This window comes from Thermoascus crustaceus (assembly GCF_041956765.1).
Source record: "Thermoascus crustaceus strain CBS 181.67 unplaced genomic scaffold VTN00scaffold_2, whole genome shotgun sequence".
NCBI classification, from domain to species: Eukaryota; Fungi; Ascomycota; class Eurotiomycetes; order Eurotiales; family Thermoascaceae; genus Thermoascus; species Thermoascus crustaceus.
The window spans coordinates 259093-281515 of NW_027192528.1; the positions used below are offsets into that span (position 1 = coordinate 259093).

The 22423-nt window shown below is 50.6% G+C and overlaps 9 protein-coding genes across 9 annotated transcripts; 2 read left to right on the forward strand and 7 right to left on the reverse strand.

The window, feature by feature from the left end:
- Positions 1–201: 201 nt before the first annotated feature.
- Positions 202–3533, reverse strand: VTN00DRAFT_3606 (uncharacterized protein; the record flags this gene model as incomplete). The annotated part of the gene is made up of 5 exons (XM_069429942.1): positions 202–422; positions 485–553; positions 709–1815; positions 2019–2091; positions 3399–3533. The coding sequence occupies 5 exons, from the start codon at positions 3531–3533 to the stop codon at positions 202–204; spliced, it is 1605 nt and encodes a 534-aa protein (XP_069289127.1).
- Positions 3534–4859: 1326 nt separating this feature from the next.
- Positions 4860–6825, forward strand: VTN00DRAFT_3607 (uncharacterized protein; the record flags this gene model as incomplete). The annotated part of the gene is made up of 4 exons (XM_069429943.1): positions 4860–4900; positions 4993–5396; positions 5458–5928; positions 6002–6825. 4 exons carry the CDS (start codon positions 4860–4862, stop codon positions 6823–6825), a joined length of 1740 nt encoding a protein of 579 aa, XP_069289128.1.
- Positions 6826–7357: 532 nt separating this feature from the next.
- Positions 7358–8464, reverse strand: VTN00DRAFT_3608 (uncharacterized protein; the record flags this gene model as incomplete). Its single annotated transcript, XM_069429944.1, has 1 exon — positions 7358–8464. The coding sequence occupies one exon, from the start codon at positions 8462–8464 to the stop codon at positions 7358–7360; it is 1107 nt and encodes a 368-aa protein (XP_069289129.1).
- A 352-nt stretch (positions 8465–8816) lies between these two features.
- On the reverse strand, positions 8817–9684 carry VTN00DRAFT_3609 (uncharacterized protein; the record flags this gene model as incomplete). The annotated part of the gene is made up of 3 exons (XM_069429945.1): positions 8817–8888; positions 9008–9099; positions 9282–9684. 3 exons carry the CDS (start codon positions 9682–9684, stop codon positions 8817–8819), a joined length of 567 nt encoding a protein of 188 aa, XP_069289130.1.
- Positions 9685–10548: 864 nt separating this feature from the next.
- On the reverse strand, positions 10549–12144 carry VTN00DRAFT_3610 (uncharacterized protein; the record flags this gene model as incomplete). The annotated part of the gene is made up of 5 exons (XM_069429947.1): positions 10549–10681; positions 10749–10946; positions 11006–11597; positions 11650–11744; positions 11837–12144. The coding sequence occupies 5 exons, from the start codon at positions 12142–12144 to the stop codon at positions 10549–10551; spliced, it is 1326 nt and encodes a 441-aa protein (XP_069289131.1).
- Positions 12145–13491: 1347 nt separating this feature from the next.
- Positions 13492–15171, reverse strand: VTN00DRAFT_3611 (uncharacterized protein; the record flags this gene model as incomplete). Its single annotated transcript, XM_069429948.1, has 1 exon — positions 13492–15171. One exon carries the CDS (start codon positions 15169–15171, stop codon positions 13492–13494), a length of 1680 nt encoding a protein of 559 aa, XP_069289132.1.
- Positions 15172–16333: 1162 nt separating this feature from the next.
- Positions 16334–18785, forward strand: VTN00DRAFT_3612 (uncharacterized protein; the record flags this gene model as incomplete). Its single annotated transcript, XM_069429949.1, has 2 exons — positions 16334–17423; positions 17479–18785. The coding sequence occupies 2 exons, from the start codon at positions 16334–16336 to the stop codon at positions 18783–18785; spliced, it is 2397 nt and encodes a 798-aa protein (XP_069289133.1).
- Positions 18786–18987: 202 nt separating this feature from the next.
- VTN00DRAFT_3613 (uncharacterized protein) lies at positions 18988–20102 on the reverse strand (the record flags this gene model as incomplete). Its single annotated transcript, XM_069429950.1, has 2 exons — positions 18988–19133; positions 19646–20102. The coding sequence occupies 2 exons, from the start codon at positions 20100–20102 to the stop codon at positions 18988–18990; spliced, it is 603 nt and encodes a 200-aa protein (XP_069289134.1).
- Positions 20103–20402: 300 nt separating this feature from the next.
- VTN00DRAFT_3614 (uncharacterized protein) lies at positions 20403–21493 on the reverse strand (the record flags this gene model as incomplete). The annotated part of the gene is made up of 6 exons (XM_069429951.1): positions 20403–20438; positions 20494–20810; positions 20858–21058; positions 21109–21137; positions 21211–21309; positions 21414–21493. 6 exons carry the CDS (start codon positions 21491–21493, stop codon positions 20403–20405), a joined length of 762 nt encoding a protein of 253 aa, XP_069289135.1.
- Positions 21494–22423: the final 930 nt, after the last annotated feature.

Sequence of the window (22423 nt, forward strand, 5' to 3'; positions counted from 1 at the left end):
GGATCATGTCAATTCCTTTTTTTTGCAATAATACCTACACGAGCCATTAGATCATTCTCCCAATTGGAACATTCAGCATATCTCCAACCCGCATAAACTTCTCAGCGTACCACTTGCTTCCCGTAATTCATATTTCTCATGCATTCGTTATCGTTGATGTTCGTGACTTCATGATCATTTGTCGTTATGGAGTGAATATCCTCATGCTGCATGTCTTTTGTTTTCAACGCCTTCCTCCTTGCACTTGCGGACGCCTGAGAACATCTCCATAGCCTTCCACGCAAGGGCTTTAGGCTTCGACGGTTTGATGCACCATTGCCTCACTTTTTCAGCGATATTGGCAGCTACATCATTGACTAGCGGTGCCCTGTGGGAGGCAAGTCTTATTGTTGCTTTACCTTCTTTGTTCGTGTCGATTTCAACTATCTTCTTGTCAGCTTTGATACCCACGACTTTTTCTCCTTCCAAGACGCCTAGTACCTACCCATGACGTCTTTGGATACTGCAAGATGCCGCAGAGTTTCATCGAACTTGGCTAAACCGGATATGCCCACTGCAAAAGTCAGATATTTGGGTCCAGCGGTGTGGGCGTTTGAAACTCGCCTGGCAGCTCTTCTAGGCTGATATCTACCCAGAACGCTCCTGAGTGTTCTTTGGAATCTGTCAGTGACTCATAACTTACTTTCTCTTCGCATTGCTAACACTCACCTAGTTCGAGCCAAATGTGTGCTCCTACCACCGTTCTTGGCTCCTTCTGGTTCCAAGTCAAGAATAACCGGCCCTCGCGCTCGTTTGACGCCCATTGGTGGGCCAGCACTCCATCTATCTGCTGACTTGGACCGCTGAGTGGCTCAGCTGACATTACGGCACAAAGATGAAATGGCCCTTCCATCTTTTCGGCACCTCCAATGATGGCCACCAGGTTGTCCCCGTCCCAGCGAGTGTTGCCGACAAACACCCACGGATGAGCGTGGCCGAAGATTCTGCTCCTGAGAACCATTCCGTTCTGCTGACCGGAGAACACTGGCATCACCGCAGAGAGATCCTTTCCATAGTTGTGTCCGTCCCAGTATTCCATGAGGTCGCGACGAAAGGGAGCCCAGGCGGGGGTACGAGCGAGGAACACGTCTTCTCCCCTCTTGCCCCAGAGGTAGTACCACTCATCGTCAGCGATGGCACTGAACGTCCCGAAAGACGGCTCATGGTTCGAGAAAAGTAACGCGTCGCCCAGGATCCGTTTGGCTTCCATCTCACCTGTCTCCCTGTCCACGACGACCGTGGCAGCGCCAGTTCCCAGGAAGATCTCTTTTTTGGTGCCGTCCAGTTTTGTGACCACTTCGAACTTCGAAAACCAGACATATCCGTCCCTGTCGCTGATGTTCTGCGAGTCGATGCGTTTACACGGAATTACTGGACACATCGCGCCTGGTCGAAACAGAATTCTGTTGCCGCTCTGCCATTGGTAGTCCTCCTCTGCCTCCGTAAGCCTGATGAATTGGGATACCAGTCCGTCGCTTCTGACTGTTAGGTGCGCAGATGCAAGGGGATCTGCAGGGTGCACGAGAGTGGCGACGGTATTCGAAACATCCCAGACGGTTGATCCGTCGTAGGAGATACACGTTTGGTCCTCGAACGTATAAAAGGCATGTTCCGCTATAACGGCAGAACGTCCACCGCCTCTCGGATCGTTCTTGAGCTGGTCTTGGAGATAGCCGAGAGTGTCGGTGCGCGTTACAACTGGCGGAAATCTTGCCTTGAACGAGTCCCATCCCCTGGAGAGTATGATATTTCCTCTGTCCGTCTTGACAAGTTGCACTGGCATATTCATTGCGAAGTCGAAATGAAACGATGGTGTCTTCTTGAATATAGGAGATCAGGGGAAGATGTGTTGGGCTGCCGACTCGTCAATATGTTTCAGCTCGCAGCAGCTTACTGCTTCGATGAATTGAGGTGTTCTCGAACTTTCATAATGGGATAGACCAGGGGATATGCTGGATGGTCGATGGGGATTCACTTACTACAGACAAAAGGTTCGAAAGATCGGAACCCGTGGTCAGTATTCGAGGAGCCAGAGACCCTTCTAACTGTGAGCTTTGAGGAGCAAGTCAGCATCCCTGTCAAGGTGTTGGAGGACTCGAAGATCTCATATGAAAGATGCCCTGAATGGACTGGAAGGCTATATATGACAGGAGGATCAAAAGTGGATATCGCTCGAAAGGCGCAAGACGAAGGAGGATCATATTCAAGATTGACCTTACTGGAGTCAAAGGAGCCAGACGGATGAGCTTCGATAGATTATCAAATGCTGAGCAGCGTTGCCGGGGATGGACACAGCCAAGCTTGACATCTCAAGTCTTTGCTGCTCTTGGGGCTGGTCTGCTTGCTCAAGGTTGTCGAAAGCTGAGAACACAAGAAAGAACTCAACAAAGTGTTCGATATATATACAAGTGCGGGGTTTCTTCTCTCAGTCGCTGCGCAGTGAATCCTCTCACTCTTCTTACAGTGATATAGATTCCCATAGGGGTTTAGCGTGGTTTGCGGCGGCCTTCACCGCGTCCAGGTAGTTCTATATACGCGTCTCTCGCGTCTCGCCTTTGTATTTGTTTAGATGTATCTGGGTGGGATTGTAGGCATTTATGCTTGTGGAACTTTTCCCTCTGCTGTGAAACTGCGAACAACGCCAGGATCCGCTGTCCTGTGCGTTCAGATATCTATGGACCTGCCTCTCCTGAAGTGATGCTATATACATACTCCTCCCTCTTTAACTTCCTTTATAGCTGGTCCCTTTCATTTAGGACATCAGGTAAGTACAACTCTCGATCTTATGCTGCTTGACCTAAGACCCTTCTGGTTTTCCCTGGCACTACAAGCCCTGGGCGTGAAGAAGCTCAGCTATAATGAGCTCCTAGCAGTGGTTGAAGCCATATCTTATTTTGATATCTCGCTTGCAGTTTTTGTAAAGCTCTTAATGAAGATCTTAAGGCTTCGGTTCCCTTCACGGAGATTTGTTCACAGAGAGAAACTGTGAGTGAACTCGAGGAATATCCTCAAGCGCATTCCCCGACCTGCATGAGAACTTAACCTCGTCCCATACTTCCTAGAGCAAATCTGGACCAAATTCTTGGATTAATGAGGATAGGAACACGTCTTCCTCTTCTCCGTTAGACATCATACTTCTCTTTTTCCAAGCACAGCATCGTCATCATCATCATGAAACACTTTCGAAGATTTCAAAGCTTAAGCTAATCAACCATGAAGATGAACAGAGACCGGGAGAAACTCAACGCCGTAAAGTACCATACATATACCTCCAATACAGCCTTTCGAGTTATCCACCACAGCAACAAAGATCGAATCGCTACACACATTCACCAACCCCAAGACCCAACGAAACCCACCCTTCTAATACCCAAGAACAACAGCAACAGCGCAGCCAATGACAGGCTGAAGTCGCTGCCAGAACCGCCTTCCTGGCCCGACTGCCGCCGATTCACCGGCAGATCGTCAACGTCGCCCCAGGCTACTTGTGGCATCGGGTCCTCCTGGCGGCGGAGGATTATATCCGGCCCTGCTGTCCCGGCAGGCGGTTCTCACGGCTGAGAATGAGCGGTTGAGGGAGGGGGCGGAGCGCCAGAGAGCGCGTATCGAGGAGTTGGAGAAGCAGAAGGAGAACCTTGAGGAGGCATGTCTATTAATAACCTGACATTCTTGATATCAAAATGTCTTAGACTGGTTGTCTTTCTAGGGGAAGGAGGGAGGAGGGGAGGGGGAGAAGGCTGGCTTGACCGAATTGGAGCCGGCCCAGGAGGGGCATAACGTTGAGAACATGGGGACTAGGATCTGGGCTAGGATCTGGGCTGCTGTGTTAGGACTTCTACTTCTTTCTTATTCTACTTTTTCTTTCCATCTTTTCTGGAAAGTCTGGCGTTGGGAGTTTTGTGTTGCTGTTTGGGGACGGGGCAAGACTGAATTTCAGATAGGAGCTTGTAGTGGATGATTTCTTTTTTTCCTCTATTTTCGTCCATCGATATCAACGCGAGTCATGCAATTTGGTCTAGTACAGTACACATATCCCATGTGAATAAAAAACGCTGCTAATTGTTTGGGCAGACCGCCCAGTTATGTTGCTATGTAAAGCATTCTCACATGTAGCACAGGCTTGTTATTTTACAAGACCAACATAAAACTCCAGACCAAGGCTCTTTATAACCTCGGCATGGTATCGTGCTGTCCCTATGTTTCGTAGTATGTACTCTACGAATATATCTGCAGATATATATATTTTTCGACGCAACACAACACAATGTTCATATAGGGCAACACTTTGTACGTGCCACACCTGGAAAGAGGGTTAACATGACTCAGAGAGTTTAATTGTAGACCCTGAATTTACATTTTAAGTTTTCAAACGGTGAATGAGGGATGTACACGTATACGGGGGCATGCGAAGACATGCAGACATGCAGTCAAGTTCGACCCATCGCGGGGAAACCCGACGGCTCCACCTGGATAACTTTCGGATAATCCTGTCGGGTGGAAGCACCTATGGACCTAGGATTGGCCTCGACGTCTACTTTTAGAGAGAAATAAAGGTCGAATATCTAGGAGGGAGGTATAAAATGCAGAAGAGTGACTAGATATCCCCGTATATATATCTGTATCTCTATCTGCATCTACCTGTGTGATATCGTATCTCTCGGTTTACCGAGGCGCGCTTATCAACGGGCCTTATCAACGGGCCTTATCGCCTCTCCGCACGCCCCGCGTGGTTGACCAGGATCACGCAACGCCATGCCGTCTGTGTCTGCTCTGTCTGTTTCTCTCTTCGACATCTCTCTGTGCCTCATCAAGCCATCAAAATGCTGCCTCCATTTGATTATTTCCAGTACGCACGGATCCGGTACGCAATTCCTTGTAGCTCTTACTAGATCTGTCCATACAGGTGCCATTGATACAACTATATCCATCCATACTAACAGGAGAGACGGTCAGAGACCTCAAGCGCCGCGAGCGCGCTGCTCGCTTCGCGGCCCTCAGGCAAGAATATCATGCCCCGCTCACAGACTCCAACAAGACCATCATCAACAAGCCTATTGAGGAGCTCGTTGAAGATGTACACAATGGTGTTCTCTCGCCCCTGGAGGTGCTCCTCACATACGGCAAGATCGCCGTGAAGGCGCACGAGAAGACCAACTGCATCACAGAGATCCTGCTCCCCGAGGCGGAGGAGTGGGCAACGTCGGAGGTCAACCTCCAGGGTCCATTGGCAGGCGTGCCGGTCTCGTTGAAGGACTCTGTCCAGGTCAAGGGGTTCGATATCTCGCTGGGGTATGCGCGTTTGGCGGCAAAGCCGTACGAGAAGGACGGGCCGATGGTGAGGTTGTTGAAAGATGCTGGTAAGTAGTTTCCTTCGTCTATGACGAGTCCTCACTTTCAACCCCTGACCTGAATTTTCAGGAGCCGTTCCTTACGCAAAGACTGCACTACCGGTCACACTCCTCTCTTTCGAATCTGCCAATGGGCTTTGGGGTACTTGTCGCAACCCTCACGTCCCCGAGTACTCCCCTGGCGGCTCTACCGGCGGAGAAGGCGCCCTCCTCGCCCAGGGTGGCCGTATTGGTATCGGTTCCGACGTTGCTGGCTCTGTTCGCGTACCAGCTGCGTGGAGCGGGATTTATTCCCTGCGCTGCAGCACAGGACGATGGCCCAAGTCCGGTGTGAACACCAGCATGCCGGGTCAGGAGGGAGTCCAGAGCGTATTCAGCCCGATGGCGCGCACGCTGAACGATCTCACCTACTTTACTCGCGCAATTATCGGTATGCAGCCGTGGAATTACGATTATACAGTCCATCCCATCTCGTGGAGGGCAGACCAGGAGGAGGAAGCAAAGGAGAAGAAGCTCCGCGTTGGATTGATGACATCTGACGGTAAGATCCAGTCCATATAACAGAGCATACACACAGAGAAATCGAATCTCTAACACAAATTGAACAACCACAGGCGTCGTCCCCCCAACCCCAGCCATCTCCCGCGCCATCAACACCACCGTCGCAGCATTAACTGAGGCAGGCCACACAGTAAGAGAAATCACCCCTCCCCCCTCCGCGGACCCCTGGACCGGCCTCGTCCTCGCCTCTCAGATCCTGAACTCCGACGGCTGCGCCACCTTCAACTCCATCTTCCACTCCTTCGAACCCTCCGACCCCGGCGCCGCCCAACTCACCACCATCGCCAATCTGCCCCGGCCCCTCCGCTATCTGTACTATCTTTACGTGCGATACATCAAGCGCGACATCCGCTGGGCGACACTCATCCGGAACTTCTCCCCCAAGACAGCCGCAGAGCAATGGGCCCTGGTTGCGAAGCGCGAACTGTTCCGCGCAACCTGGCACGAGTGGTGGAACGCCGAACCGCAGCAATACGACTTCATCCTGTGCCCCGTCAACGCGACCCCCGCGTTACCGCACGGCGCGATGCGCGACGCCGTCTCCTCCTGCGGGTACACGTTCCTGTGGAACCTGCTCGACTACACGGCGGGGGTGATCCCTATCTCCCGCGTGGATCCGAAGAAGGATGCCCTTGGCAAGCCGTACAGACAGGCTCTGAAGGAGGTTGATGCGGATCATGCCATTGCGCAGGGCGCGTGGAAGTATTACGACGCGGTGAAGATGGCCGGGTTGCCGACGGCCGTGCAGGTTGTCGGGAGACGGTGGGAGGAGGAGAAGGTGTTGGGGTATATGGCTGCCGTGGAGGAGGCGCTTGAAAACTACAGGGATGAGGAGACCGGGGAAGGAGGGAAGTATGTTCTGCGGGAGGTTGATTAAGATACCAATCCAGTATATATATATATACCATTGATGTTGTTTTCGGGGAGGATCTTTTGCTTTAGCTAGCGATATATAGTGCATCACATCAATCGCATGCATATATAGCCCTAGGGGATAGGAGCCTACAGTAGTGTGCCATATCTTTCGACACCCCTTCCCCCCTGTCCAAGCCACTTAGCTTACCGCTTTTACTATACTACAATCTGGGCTGGCTTTATCTGGCGTCTGCGACCTATAATAGTGTCTGGGTGCCCTCCAATAGCTTCAAAATCACATGCGTATAAAATAGCAATCTGCCAAGCCGCAGGGAGGGGGTGACGAAAGACGGGCATGATTCAGTTAGTAGTGTAGTAGCATCTCCTAGATAAATTATTCGAGTACCCACGAAAACCAACAGACGATATTAAATATATGCAGTACGTATAAATCGTGTACCATAGTAAACAAAAGGTATCAAAAGTCATAGACGCCAATCCAACCCAAACTACTAAACACCCACCATGTGCAAGAACAACCGACCTGATCCCAACTACGCCGACCCTGCAGCAGCAGCCCCATACTCGCGAGGACGATCACCACCGCGCTCCTCACGACGAAGTAACCGCTCCCTCTCCCCCGTCGCACCATTAACGAAATCGTCCCTTCTTCTTTTTCTTCTGGCTTCAACCTCTCTCGCATCATCAGCCTCAGCTTCAGCCATGATCTTCGCTCTCCACCATACGAAGCCGACGAGGATACTGCCCACCAGAAAAGCGGCCGTCGTGAGGATCGCATTGACAGGAATTGGGTTCCTATGGAATACTTTAAATGTAAGTGCATCGAGTCCCGCTTGCGCGAAGTTACTGACGCCCGCGAGACAGATGATGAGGCCATAGACTTTCCCGAAGGTCTGGAATCCGAACACCTTGGCCGCATAATCTGAAACAGCGGTGTAGTAGAAGGGTCGGTAGAGGACGAAGAGCGTGATGTTGGCGTATCCCGCCGTCAGGCTGTGTGGAATACAGCCCAAAATACCGATAGCGGTGGAGACTGCCACGAGGATGAGGAGGACGAACGGGGTGGTGGCTGTGTCGAGGATAAGGCCGGTGAAGGGGATAGATATCAGGCCGCCCAGGGGGAGGAGGAAATCGAAGAGCTGGTTGAGCTGCCGAGCACGACGGCGTGAGGAGAACAGCCATTCGTACTGCTGCCGGATGGTTGCCACGAAGTAGTTGATCCGCAGCATCTGGATGACGGTGAAGAGGGTGATGAGGATGAACCAGGGAGACTGTATCTGCCGGAGCGCGGAAGCGCCATGCATGGCACCCCAGACGCCACCTGATGAGTGCGCCGCTTCTTTCTTCGCTACTGGCTTATATTGCTGCCGCCGCTGCTGCTGTGCATGGCGACTTGCGAATTCCGGGTCATTGAAGTCGACGTTTAGGTCGGAGATTTTGCGATCGCCGGTGCCGTCGTCAAGAAGGCTCTGGATTTCACCGATGATGCTCTGACGTCGCAGGCGGCGGTCATTACGCTGTCTCTCCCCCTCAGCACGGTCCGCGATGCTTTCATCGACCCTGTCGTTGGCTTCGTCCGCGATGTGCTCTTCTGCCTGCTGGAAGAGTTCGCCCTCCGTCTTGTAGGATGTTCCCGGCATGAGGAAGATCTGAGAAATGAAAATACACATAGGTACAATGAGATAGAGACAGAAGAACTTTTTGATCGAGAATGTGCCGTTAGTCTTATCATGTATGATGCGGAATATGAGAAAAAGAGCGCTCGAGGCATCGAAGGCGCCAGTCAGCATTGATAATATCAGACCGGCACGTGTCGGGAACGTATTGGATAACGAGAATGACGATATGAAGATAAAAGGCCCTGCAAGCGCAAGAAAGAAATAGCCGGGAATGTACCCGTCAAAAGGAAGATCTTGAGCAAATGCAAACAGCAGAGATCCTGCAGCAAGGAAGAAGCTGCCAATAATACTACTGACTCTGGGGCCGTAGGTGTCAAGAATTGTCCCGACCGGCAGGGCACAGACGTTCGTAGCGACGGCGGCTATCGTAAACATCAGATTCAGACTGACCCAAGTTAGTAAGAAGCAGCATATAAATTTCAGAATTTCTCACCGTATCTCTTGTCCATAGCAGACTCTCTGCGTATCTTCAAGCTCTTTTTTTGTACAGCGGTCGCGGTATACACCTTCTTTGATGAGTACTGGTTTGAGTGCTGCAAATCCGAACACGATGCCTGCAGCCAGAAGGCAGTAAACTACTGCTACACACACCTGGGCTGTAAATATCTGGTGTCAGCATCTAACTCATATTCCGGATCAAGTGAGTTAACCATCTGGCTCATCTTTCGCTTAAACCTTGAACATCATACTCCAAAATGAAGGCAGTGTCCCGGGCTGTCTATGTGAAGTAGCTAAGAATAAATGTCGATGACGAACGACTGAAAAGAATAGGACATACCAATTCTCTTCCCTCTGCTCACTTCAAACGCTCCAGTGGTCTCCAGAATCGTAAAATGCGGGTCCTTAACTACTGCCACGGTGGTATCTGAATCTGACCCATCCGGTGCATTTGTCGAGTGGCCCCCAGCACCACCATATCCAGCCCCAAGGAGGGACTGCCTTTCGTTCTCTGTATCGGCCTGTGAGCTGTAACTCCAGCCAGGCCCGGCATAAGGGTTGAAGTTCAGCCTATTCCGCGAGTGCTGGCTAAAGGTCGATTGATATGACGACGATAATGACTCTGGGAGGTCGTTAGACACGTCTTCTTCGGTATCGGAGTCTGTACTGTATTCCAGCCGACGGAGGAGCGGAGCTGCGCGCTGCTCCCAGGACTCTAGGTACGAGACACGATTGAGAGACATGGTAGGTAGACCAAGGAATGGTCGGGATGATCAGTAATGGTGCTATGCGTCTTGATATTTGCCTGTAGCTTTTCTAGGAGTCCTTTATCAAGGCAAAGAAAAACTGTACTTGTAGAAACAACGTGCCGCCCATAGGATCAGCTAAAATAAAACATAGGAAAATGCTCGGAATCAATTGAAAGCTAGGATATCAAAAAGGAGCAAAAAAAGATTCTCAGGAACAACAGACGAACAGGAAACGGGCGCGGGCTGAACAGCACCCGCTTGAGACAAACGTTAGGAAAGAGGTCGCAAAGTTTCTCTGACGCAGAAATTCAGATGCAAGTCTGGGTCTGACGACAGACAGATATATGTTGGGAGAGAGAAGCCTCTTCCCAAGAGGTCACGCGAGTTGGAGAGCGATGACGTCGTGAAAAGCCGACGCCGAACCCCGTGACCGGGCCTTCCCGTTCCGCAACCGCGGACGCCTTGATCGAGACCCGGTGATCGCATCTTTAGTCGACCACCCATCTGACATCTACGGAGTACTTGTCAATCCTTCAACGCGTTGATTCTACGCATGTGTGTCTCGAGGAATGCTAATAACCTGGTTTCCTGGAATGCAAGCCATTGGGCATCACGCGTTTTGACCATCGCCCAGGATGAGACTTCGATGCACCACCAAGTCACCTCTTTTCTTCATGCGAAACTTTACATTCGTGCCAGTTACCCATTGACTGATGACTTTTACAGGTCTCCATTAGAAAAAAAAAAAGAATTAATATGAATATGACAGGAGTGCATTAATCGATATCGTGGTCTCTTAGACCAAGCATTGGCAATTCTCACTGATTTATCCCTGATAACTTCCTTCTAGCACACCTTTCAGTCGCCCTCCTCTCTAGGTTTGGGTATGGGCGGTAGCATCTTCAGTTCGACAAATTCCTCGAGCACTGTCCTGATTGATTCGACCGAATCCACCGTCCCGAAGAAGCCCATCTTGCGGCTTTGGTCCATGCTGCCAATCGCGTTGGTCAGTTACTTGCCATGGCACCAAACGCAGTCTAATTAGGTGCACTACGTACCTGAGGGCTATAGGCCAGGTCTGCAGGATAGCGCCGTCAGCAAACGAGAATACGCGCTCAAGGGTAGCCTCGCTGATGAAGGGGCTCTGCACAAGATCGTATTCCTTCACAATCTTGTCCCATACGGCTTGGTTCCTTGGTTCCTTGGCCCATTCAATGAGCGAGTAAGCGTATCTTACTCGTCCAGGTGGACCAAATCTGCGAGAAAACGAGTTAGTACATACATTGGAGGTTCATGGTCATGATTGCCGACTTACCCCCTTGGCGGTGGTGTATAAGGTGTCTCCTTGAGCTTGAATTGTGGATGCGCTTCCTCCTCTGGAATTATATACGGAACGGCGTACCATTTTGCTAATGTCATCCACAGCTTTCCATAGCTGAAATGGCTCCCGTCAGTAGCGTTGAATCTCAGATTCCCTGCATCAGGGTTCAGCACAACCCATTCTGTGAGATAGCCGTTCATCATTGCGGACGATGCATCGGACACGTTCTGGAAGGAAGCCCAGTCTCCGGGATAAACCATCGGCTGCTGCAGATACGCATGGACGGAGGCAAACACGCCCAGTGGAAAGACGACATTCATGGCAGCATCTCTGACAGCGCCTAGGATTGTGGAAGGCATGGTTACGTTCCAGCCTACACCCTGGCGTCTGCAATACTCGAACAGCAGGTCCTCCTGGGCGTAGTAGAAGTTATTTTCGAGAAGGACTCGAGGGTCATTCTCGTGTTGGGGCGTGACACAGGGGCCGAGATGGAGGCCATAGTTCTTCGCGCCAGTCTGGAGCAGAAACCGTTTGGGCTTGATTTCCGCCTCTTTGAGTGCTTCGAGGAAGTTCGAGAGGAGTAGTACTGCGGGTTCTCAGTGGATTCCTTCCAGACAAACGGCTCTTTGGGTTCTCACCGTTTACTTTCACCATTTGTTCGACGTCAGACCACAGGCCGCCCATGCCTTCCTTCGGCGCGGGTTGAATATACGAGAAGAAGAACACATAGTCCCTTGATGCAGCAACCTCTTAGCATGTTGGCAGATCTGCTTGAGCCCAAGCCCGAGGACCGAACTAAGCAGAAACAGCATAGAAAGTACTCACGCCTTCACCCCTTCCTTCTTCAACTTATCCGCCATCTCCGCCGGCGAGCTATACAGGAAGTCCATTGTCACATGCTTGACATTGCTCTTCCACTTCCTTTCTACAGGCGGCGGACGACGTGAGAGCGCGTAGATGTTCGACCACCGCTCGGGAGACTCGTCGAGGACTCGCACCATATGGTCACCCGAGATGCCGTTGGCGCCGGTCACGATGGCGGAGAGACCCTTTATTGTGGAGGGGAAGACTGGAAGGCCATGGTATATGCCTTTGGAACATATCGTTGTGGTTGTAATTTGTGATTTCTCCATATCGAGACCGACTGCTTTGAGGTCCGTTTCCCTATCGTTCTGAGCTGCCCTGGCTGCCGTCTGCTTTGCTGCCCCAGAATATAAAGACGTGCAAAACTGAGGTGTTAGTTCTTCGCACGTTAGGTAGCCAGTATCTATCTGCTGGCTCGAATTTCCTATCTCTCAAATAAGAAGACAACAAACAAAAGCAGGACCCGCTCTCAAGCAGTTATGCGCAATCCAGTGAATTATAATATTGCTATTATCCACCTTCCTTCTACGATGCTAAGCTACGCGGGTACGAACTTCCGAAACGTCCGTCCGCTGCTCCCAACTTCCGCATCAAAGTGACGTCGATAGCGAATTGGATGGACCGATAAGATCGGCTACCGAACCCGACCCCGCACGAGACATGGGGCCCTGCATGCAAAGTGAAGTCTCAATATTGCGACAAAACATTTATGGGGCTTATCTATCTAGGTAGTTAGAGACACCTACCTAAGGTATGCATTGAAGTCCACTACGTCTTCGTGGAGCCGTCGAGTGGTTATACTTGAACCAGGTGTGCGCCGTTTAGGGCTGGCTATGTTAGGTAGGCATGATACTGCCCGCATCACATAGCGCAAGAAAGGACCTAGAAATGACATACCCAGGTGAGGTGGTAGATTGACCATGAAGACCAGTAGCTAGTCATGCTAAAGATTACCACTAAACTATCCCAGGCCTTCCCGCTACATGGTTTTAGGCTAAATTCTATTTTCAGCAGATAGATGGCCTTTGAACTATTACTGGAGGTTTATGCTGGAAACAGTTACAGTACTGTGCCATATCTTTCATCATCTCCCCCTCCACTGCCATCTGCTGTCTTGGTGGATTGCTATTCTATAACCACATGACTTTGAAGCCACTGGAGGGTATCTGGACACTATGATAGGCCACAGACCCTAAGCAGACCCAGCCCAGATTGCAATATAGCAAAAGCAGCAAGCTAGGTAAGTGGCTTGAACAGGGTGGAGGGCGCGCCGAAAGATATGGCAACCTAGCGTATACAAGAACTTCGTCGCATTTTCAAGTCACGACAGCTTATGTGGGATAAAATTATTCTTCTGCCCTCCTTTGATATTCACTTTTTCACAGAAAGGATGCTCTTGGGAATATTCTTCCTGAGCTCAAAGCTGAAATACCCGGAATTGCAGACGTCTCGTATATATATATATAACTTTCCTATACGAAGGATTCGACACAAGCATATGTTATAATTATTTACGGTACTGTACAAGGCATGAGAGGCAGGGAATTCATCCGACGTTCCACAATAACATAAGACGAAACTTGAACACCCATACATAAACACAGTGTCCCTCTCGACTACTCCCTCTCCGCATAGACGCTCCCCTCCTCCCCCTTCTGCCGATTATTATCACCCACTTTACTTTTATCTTTTCTATATATCTCATACGCATCAATACGATACCCTGCAAACCTCCTCGCCGGAACCTTCCTCTGGAACAGAATATCCAACTCCTCATACGTCCTCCCCCCCGTCTCCGGTAACCGGAAATACGTCCACACGACACACAGCACGCTCAGCCCACCGAAAAAGAACCCAGCCTTGCCTACCCATCCCCATGCGGTTGGGTTCAGCATGTAAGGTGTCATGACGCCGATGACGATGTCCACCAGATATGCTGTCGCGCGAGCAAGGGAGACGGTCTTACCGCGGAGGTTTGATGCGCCGACTTCGCCGACGATAGCGTACAGGGTTGCTGCCACGGAGGGGGAGTACACGAAGAGGAAGACGATGAGGAGGATGGACTGTGCCCAGCGGGAGGCTTCCGTGGTGCCAAGGGAGGCAAAACCGATGGCGAAATACAAGATGGTCATCATGGCCAGGCCATAGAGGTAGATGGGCCTACGGCCGAAGTACGAGAGAAGCGGCCAGGCGAGGATCGTCCCCGCAACGGAGACGGCGTTGTTTCCGATATTCAGCACGAAGGCTTTGTCCGTGGGGAGGCCGGCCTGCTGGAAGAAGTAGGTCGTGTAGGCTTGCAATGGTGATCCTACTAAGGCCTGGATGCCGTATGCGACGCAGGCGACTTCTGTCCGGCGCAGGTCAGTTCCTCGAAAACAGTCGAGGTAGGAGACGCCAGTGGCGGCCTCCTTTTCTTCCTGGATTGTGTGGATCATCATTGCGACGGACTCTTTTGCTCTTGCTGCGACAGTCGCTGAGGAACAGAGACGTCTGACGACGCGTTCTGCATCCTCGTACCGGCCCTGGCGGACGAGCCACCAGGGTGATTCAGGGGCAAAGGATATGAAAATGAAAAGAGGGACAGGCCACGTCCATTGAACCGCAAAGGGGATCTTATATGCCCAATGCGTCCTCAGCCCAGACACACTGTAGGTGACCCCTGAGGAGGCGAGCTGGCCCAGGAGCCAGCACAAGCAGACATAGGTCGTGAGATAGCCGCGTAGAACGACGGGACAGATTTCCGCAGCATAGGTCGTCGACGCCGCGGCGAAAATGCCAAACGGTACGCTGGACAGCATGCGTCCCACGAGGAGAACAGGCAACGAGCCCGCGAAGAACTGGCAGAAGATGGTGCCCGATACGATGACCAGGGCTCCCAGCGTAACGCGCTTCCGCCCCAGCTTCTCTGAGAGGTATCCATCTAGGATAACACCAATGACAGTGGCCAGGAAGCCCATCACGTTGAGAAGCGTCTGCCAGCCGGCGGTGAGCTGGTATTGGGTTCCATCGCCGTAGGCGTGTCCGAAATCTCGCTGGAAGGAGGGTACGGCGTACAGGGCACCGAGGAAGGCCGTGTCGTAGCCAGTCATGATGATGGTCAGGGAGAAGACGACGGACCAGAAGACGACCTTTCGGTACTCTTTGAGGCCCTGCCATGCGGTCAAGCTGTGCTCGAGGGATGTCGCCTCCTTTGCGTCTCGGGCGAGCTGGAGCCAGGTGGAGTCATCTTTCGACAAGTCGTTGAGCGCATCCTTCCCTTTCTCCTCTTGTTTGTTGTAATCCTCCTGTCTTGACATTGTGAATTTTCTGGTCGTCCCCAGGTGAATGGTCCATCTTGATCCTGCCAGGCGAAAACATTGCCATTAGTAACAGCTAGAAACTATATGTAGCAAACTAAAGTAACAAAGGTACGGAGTACAAAGCAGGGAAACAGGTCAAGTAGAGCAACCGGGCCTGAGTTACCCCGGTGGTACACAAGGTTGGACGCTTTTCCCCTTACAAGGATGGTGGATGTTTAGCGACGTCGCCGAGAACTTCCCCGGACGGCCCTTGTGGAGAGGACTCGTTTACGGGGATAGTTTCTCCTCCATTTAAAATCGAAAGTATCGGGACTCTTTGGATCCCACAGCTATGTTTGCATAAAACATGCTCTAAAAGGAACTGATCACTGAGAAATACCTACTTAGCCGCAGGAAATAGAGAGTTTGTTCCGTGGAGAATGGACGCCCCGAACCACTGAAAGCAGACATTGTTAATGTCAGACTGCGCGAGCCTAGTAATCCGAAGGTATGATGATGAAAGCTCTGATTATTCGAATCTACCTAACTAACTGACTATTTATTCTTATGGAATTAGGCGTTAAGACCTTCCGAATATTTCTTTATTTAATGATCCCGAGACCTTTCAAATATGAAAGGATATAATAAAGGAAAATAGGCAGTCTCGGGTATAGACAGTATGATTCCTTTATTGCAGGGATCATGACCTTCTGCAGATCCGAATCGGCGTGCGCTGACTAGGCTGATAGGTCTCTTGGCATACCACTAGGTTATTGTGGTAATATTCGGCTGACAATTAACAATATCTTCCCCGCAGCTAATAGGTCTAACAAGGCACCATGATTGTGTGATCCATTTAGATCGGTCCTTTGTCCCAGATATCCCGGGACAAAGACAGCCGTGAAGGGCAACTCGGGTCCGAGTTGTCATCGCCAGTCTGGCCCCCCGTCGAACCGGCGTTTATCGCTATAGAAAAGATCCGAGTATCATGCTATGCGAGTTAGGTAGGTTTCCATGGAATACATTGGGTAGGCATGTACTGCGTTATCTATTCGAGGGGGCGCCTCGTCCACTGCTTTTTACATATATCTTGACAATTCCCCGTCGTCGTCTGTTTCTGCTTCTGAGGTCCCTGATCGGTCCTTGAATTACCATTCTTGTGCAGACATTATCTGATTCAATGGCCTGTCCAATTATACTATCTCCCCGCGAGCTCAGCTCAACAGAGCACAGCTTCACCTGGTCAAAGAAGGAAGGGGAGTCTCTTCTGGCCCTCTCCCACCCGGTCGTGCTCGAATCAATTCTCAACCCAGGCCTGGGTTCCACACCAAACGGTGATCAAAGAAAGGACATTCTCTATGAACAGATAGAGCCAATTCCATCATCCGGATACAAGTCGACCTGTCGATTCGCCGACGCGAATGGTGTGACGGGGACCGTGACTGATATCTGGACCACAACCACAGCTACTACTTCCACCGTTCCAACACCAGTCTCCAGTTTCACAGTCTCCCGATCAGTGACAATTAACTCAGCACCCACGGATGCAAACACAAAGGCAGGTATACGAATCGGCCTACACCTGCAACCCGCATTTTCAGAAGGACTCGATTTCAACGACCTGCAGTACTTCGCGCCAAACGCATGCTACGATCTCAACGACCTCAACGAGGACGGTGTGTGCGACTACCTGGACACAAAGACTCTCTCATACCGTGAGGACAGGCTCAACGCGCTCTCCGTGCTGGCATACCACCCGAAGCGCCAGTTAGCTTTTGCCCTATCCCGCGCCGATGTACCGAAGTACGATGACCTGCCGGTACGCGAGAAAGGTCAGTCGTCCTTCCTGCAGGATACGGACATCGGTGCACTCGGGTTCCAACCGGTTGGAGGAGCTCTCAATGATGCGTTGCTCACGGCCTATTACCCGTTCGTCGAAAGGGAGAGATGCAATGCCCTTCTTGTCCGGGACTGTGTCCCTTGGGGTGCTTTCAGGCCTGTCAGGTCTGGTGATGCCTTCTGCATCTCGTATACAGTCAGGATCTACCACAGTCCCAGTGCGCATGATGCCCTTTGGCATTTGATAAAGGAGCAGTTTGCCGTTCTTCGACCGCGGCCTGTTGTCCTGGACCGTTCCCCGGAGGAAATCTCCCGATTGAGGCTCGACGCTCTATCTCACTACTTCAAAGAGGATGAGACAGGAGGAGCCGGCTTTGTGACGAACTGCCATCCTCAAGATGGAAAGCAATTGGGGAATATTGTACAATACGGTAAGGCATCAGAGAAAGTATACGATCCTGGTGACCACCAACTAACCTTTCGCAGGTTTCACCGGCCAGAACATCATGAATGCCTCGAATCTGCTCCGAGCATCTAGGCCAGAATCCGAGGATTATCAGAAGGCTCTGAAGGTTGTCAAGTTCTACGTGTCAAACGCGGCAAAGTCTCCTTTTGGTTTTACCCACTGTTTATATAACATGGATCTGCAACGTCACGATTCCTGGTGGACAGGCCTCCTTCTTCCACTGGCGTACGCAAAACCAGGAGAAGACCTTGAGCGTCTCATGGGACCAGTATACTCACATCGTAAAGAAATAATCGAGGCATTGACACGGTCCCATGGGGTATACCTCCGCTGCGTTCTAGAGGAAACGGAGGCATTGCTCTCATTATATCAATCCCAACAACCATCCGCCCCGGAATCATGGCTCCAAGTAGTCAAGAAATTTGGGGAATTCCTCCTCTCTTCCCAAGAGCCTGACGGGTCCTGGCGTCGGGCATACTCTTTAGCTGGAGAACCATTGATTTCACCAGACACCTGGTTCGGTCAGACATTCTACCAACAGCGCTCCTCCACGGCCACGGTCATTCCCCTTCTTCTCGAACTCGCAACCATAAGAAAGAACCCCGCCTATAGGACTGCGGCACTTAAAGCCGGACGTTTTGTCCGGGAGCACTTCGTCGACAAGATCAAACACAACGGTGGCATCCACGACTCGATCTACGCAAAGCCGCAGCTTATAGACCATGAAAGCATCTACTTCTGCTGTCGCGCCCTCCTTTCTCTGTATGAGACCGTTGGTGGAGAGTACTTCCTCGCCGGCGCCATCCGCGCGGCCCAATTGAGCGCAAGCTGGATCCTCCTTTGGGACATACCACTGCCTTCTAACTCAACGCTGTCTTGGTACGGTTTCCGCAGCACTGGCTGGGCTGGTTGTGATACACCAGGTGCGGGGTACTTTCATCCAATGGGAATAATTGCAACGCCAGACCTGGTCCGTATTGCTCAGATAACAGGAGACATTGCCTTCCTTGACATTGCGGAGCTGTGTTTGATGGCCTGCAACGAGAACGTGGGAACGAAGTGGGGATACGCCATGGAAGGAATACAGGAGGAAGGCGTGTTGCTAAGTCCGTGGTTCCTCGACGATCCGATGTTCAGCGATGATACTGGATTCGGAGGCAGGAGAAAGGGCGAGGGAAATAAGACGTGTCTGCCATGGATATCAGCAGTGACTGTGTGGGCGGGTTACGAGATGAAGAGGAGGTTTGGGACAGTGGATTTTGGGCAGATTCGGAAGAGCATTCATGTTGGAGGAGAGAGGGGCAGTGTTCCCAATGGCCATGTTTAATGGATATGCGAAAGCGTGAGGCTGTGCAAACAATTAGCGACTAATCACACCAATGGGATCATCCTAACATAGAAAAAGAAAGTCAATGTGATTGATATCAGTAAAATGGAGGAGGAACGAAGCATCGTATCCCTACTCCAATAACACATCTATATGTAACCCTTAGTAAACCTAACCCATTTAGGTTGAAAATTGATTCTTCTCATTCCACTTCATGGGCACGCATACCCCACTCCATTCCCAGTTTCTCGGCTATGTACGACCATGGCCATCCGTTCTCTTCCTCTGTTCGTCTCGGCAGCTGTAGAAGGGTGTCCTGTGCGACAGGATCGTCGATAAACAAGCCACCTGGTACATACGTAAGTGAAGCACACGCAAACAAAGGAGTTACGGCACAATCGATTCATCGTTTGTCATCTGGGATAGTGTCATGAGATAATCAGACAGGTGTCCTCACAGGCGCAAAGTGCATTGCATGCTATGATACGAGCGGAGGGGTCATCATCCATTGAAAGAGCGATCCCGAACAGGACATTGAGGTGCTCGATGGCTTCTTTCTGTATTTCTACGGTCAACGGTTGCTCTTCGTATATAGGTAGACTGGTATCCATCTACAGCATAAGCACTATAAAAGTTGAAATAAAGAGGAAGGGCATATACCAACTTTTGCATCTTCCCCAATTCGGCTACTGTCGATAATGTGTTTAGAGCCATGAATTGCTAACAGCGCTTTCGCCATGCAGATATATTGTGCCGCGGCCGCTGTAAACCGATATTTATTAGAACATTATGCAACTAGGATTGAAGATTTGAATTTGTAATGCGGTATACAATGGGACGGATTTTCGTTCCATACATACCATGCCATGAATTGGTATACCACACCATGGGAAAAGGTTTGCCGTTGGCGGGCGCCGCAGCGGCACAGAACAATGGATTGAAACTGTTTGGTCTTTCTTCGTCCCAAGCGCGAATCTTTTGCTTTAGGTTACTGGCTTCTATCCCGTTGGCGTCATCATAGCTGCTAGTATTGCTGTAGCAGAAATGTATTGTCTCAGCGAGGAGCCAAATCACTCTCTGTATCCAGCTTCGGTCAGTGCGCGAAGTGTCGCGCTGCCAGGACCGCTGGAGTCTCTCGTCGAAAGGACGGAAAGTGAGCCGCAAGGGTTTCTGATACGCTAGAGCAAACTGAATATCTTGGACAACAAAGACCCAGAAGGCCTCGGCCAAGCCTCCAGAAACGGCACAATCGACCTGCGAGCTGATATATACAGATCCGGCTAGAAGATTGCCTTTGAAGATCGTTGGCGGGGGCATTGGCTATACCCAGGGAAATTTGGTCAAACATGACATGGCGGAGAGGATCTGATTCGAGTATACAAGAAATCTGCTCAAATAGGCGAAGAATCACGGTTGACGCGAGCAGAAGTCCAATGTGATGTATGAGATCCGACTGTTCTAGCATTGGAAGAAGCACAATACATTTTTCATGGTAGTAGTCCGCTGCTTCTGTCGCTGCGAACGTAATTAAATCAGAAGTCTGTGAGAGATGGCGGGCGGAGGTAGCAAGACATGCATATAGTAGCGGCGAACAGGAGGTGGCACGTTCAACAGCATCTAGGAGAAATGTCTCTCGTAGTCATATGCATCAGGCTAGCACAACCATTCAACGGATGAGCATAGTTTGACGGGAGATACTAATACTCACCCACGGTCCTAGCACCTGTCTAAAGTGACGAAGAAGTAGAGCTTCGTTGAAATTTCTCAGCTTCTGACCACGGACAGAAAAGTCTGGAGACGACAGTCGTGTTTTACTGCCTGAATTTGTTCCTGCATAAGAACTGCATCCTTGGCTTGGGGGTGGTGATGTCTGCGACGTTCCATTACTAGAAGGGACCGAGAGTGGCGAGGTGTTCGACTTGCGAGTGACCATGATGTCTGGCGGTTTCCGTTTACCGGAGTGTACTTCGATCGATGCAACATCATACTCGGCTGTTATATTCTCCGTTTCATCCTTGAATGCCACTGAACTGGTCAATTGGCCTCAAACTTTGTGGCTGAAGGTTGCGTACCACGAGACGGCATCTTCACCCAAACCTGATCCTTGGGAAATACCAGCCTGTTCTCCCCATATCTTGGTGGCCCCCGTGCTTCCTCCCGCAGAGATGGATTTTGGCCATGCCGAAAAGCGATCGCCTCTGGCTTATGCGGTGCGGGCAAGCATTTCCTTCCCGACTGTCGACAACGGTGACATCCTGTGCCTGTTTTATCGCCTAGAAAAGATTAGCAAGTGGGGGATTGTATCTGTCGCGGGGGGACTTACATTTCAAGTGACGCTGTCGACACGTAAGACTGCAATTTGAGGTGGATTAGCAGCTGAGCGTACAGGAATTAAAAACACCTTCAGACAACCAGCCAGACTTACCATCCCTTTATCAGTCTATCCTCAATAACTTGCCTATAAAGGGCATATCCAGCCAATCTCAAAGCGTTTGATGTCAGAGCGATGACAGGACGAGCTTGTCTTAGGATAACAATCAGATATTTAGACTAGAAATGGGGGCACAAAGTCTGTAGCAATGTGAGGTGCTGCCTAAGGCGGAGAAAATCCGGGGAAGGAAGTCCCACTTATCAGTCCTTGATAGGGAAGATTTCCTGCCGAGTCGCGGGTACCAACCACATGGACCAATCATCTTCATGAATTGCATGTTATCTATAAAAAAAATATAACATCTAGAACAAAAAGTCTCTTTCCTTCTTTAGATTACTTAGGTGATATGGGTCCTTGAATGCTAGAAATCGAGGTTCTCCCACGCAAACTGTACATAGCAGCCACGTCTGCTCGTTAGCGCGCCCCGTTTTATTATTCGAATGGCTCCCTTGCGATTTCATCAACCGCCGCGTCGAGGCTATAACACTTATAGAGTAGCAATAAATGCACGCCCTCACGGCCTTTTTTTGGTAAAAATGTTTCCAGTCTGGCGATTCACCCGCGGTGTTTTTGTATCTTGCAATAATTCGAATGTCCTTTGTCGTCTTCCCACAAGGTTATGTTTTCGCTTTCAGCGAAGTTCTCAATCGCCCATCCTCTTAAATACTACTCGCAGAACAATTTTATCCACCTCTTTCTCAGTGCCTTCTTCCTCAAGGTCTTTTCCAAGCTCTGAGGAGTTCGAAGAGGAGACGCTACCCACCGGCCGAAAAGTATTATCCAATTCACATTGGAGAGATCTTCGACAATCAATATCAGGTGATTGCAAAACTGGGCTATGGTGTAGCATCTACAGTCTGGCTTTCTCGCGACCTATCGTATGTCGAAAGCGAAACTACCTTTGCTGAACTCAGACGACTAACCAAATGTCAAAACCAAGTGATTCCAAATATGTCGTGCTGAAGGTTTATGTGTCTGGAGCCGAGAGGAATCATGAGCTCAGCGTGTACGACCGCATAGATTCCATCCAAACCAACCATCCAGGCAAATCCTTCATACGCAAGCTGTTTGGGCACTTCTACATAGAAGGTCCTCATGGCCGTCATATCTGCCTTGTTCACCAACCTCTTGGCCTTAGCGTGGATCAATTTTTAAACTTTGTCCCCGAACGAGCCCTGACACTCGAAGATCTGAAACCGTGCCTCAG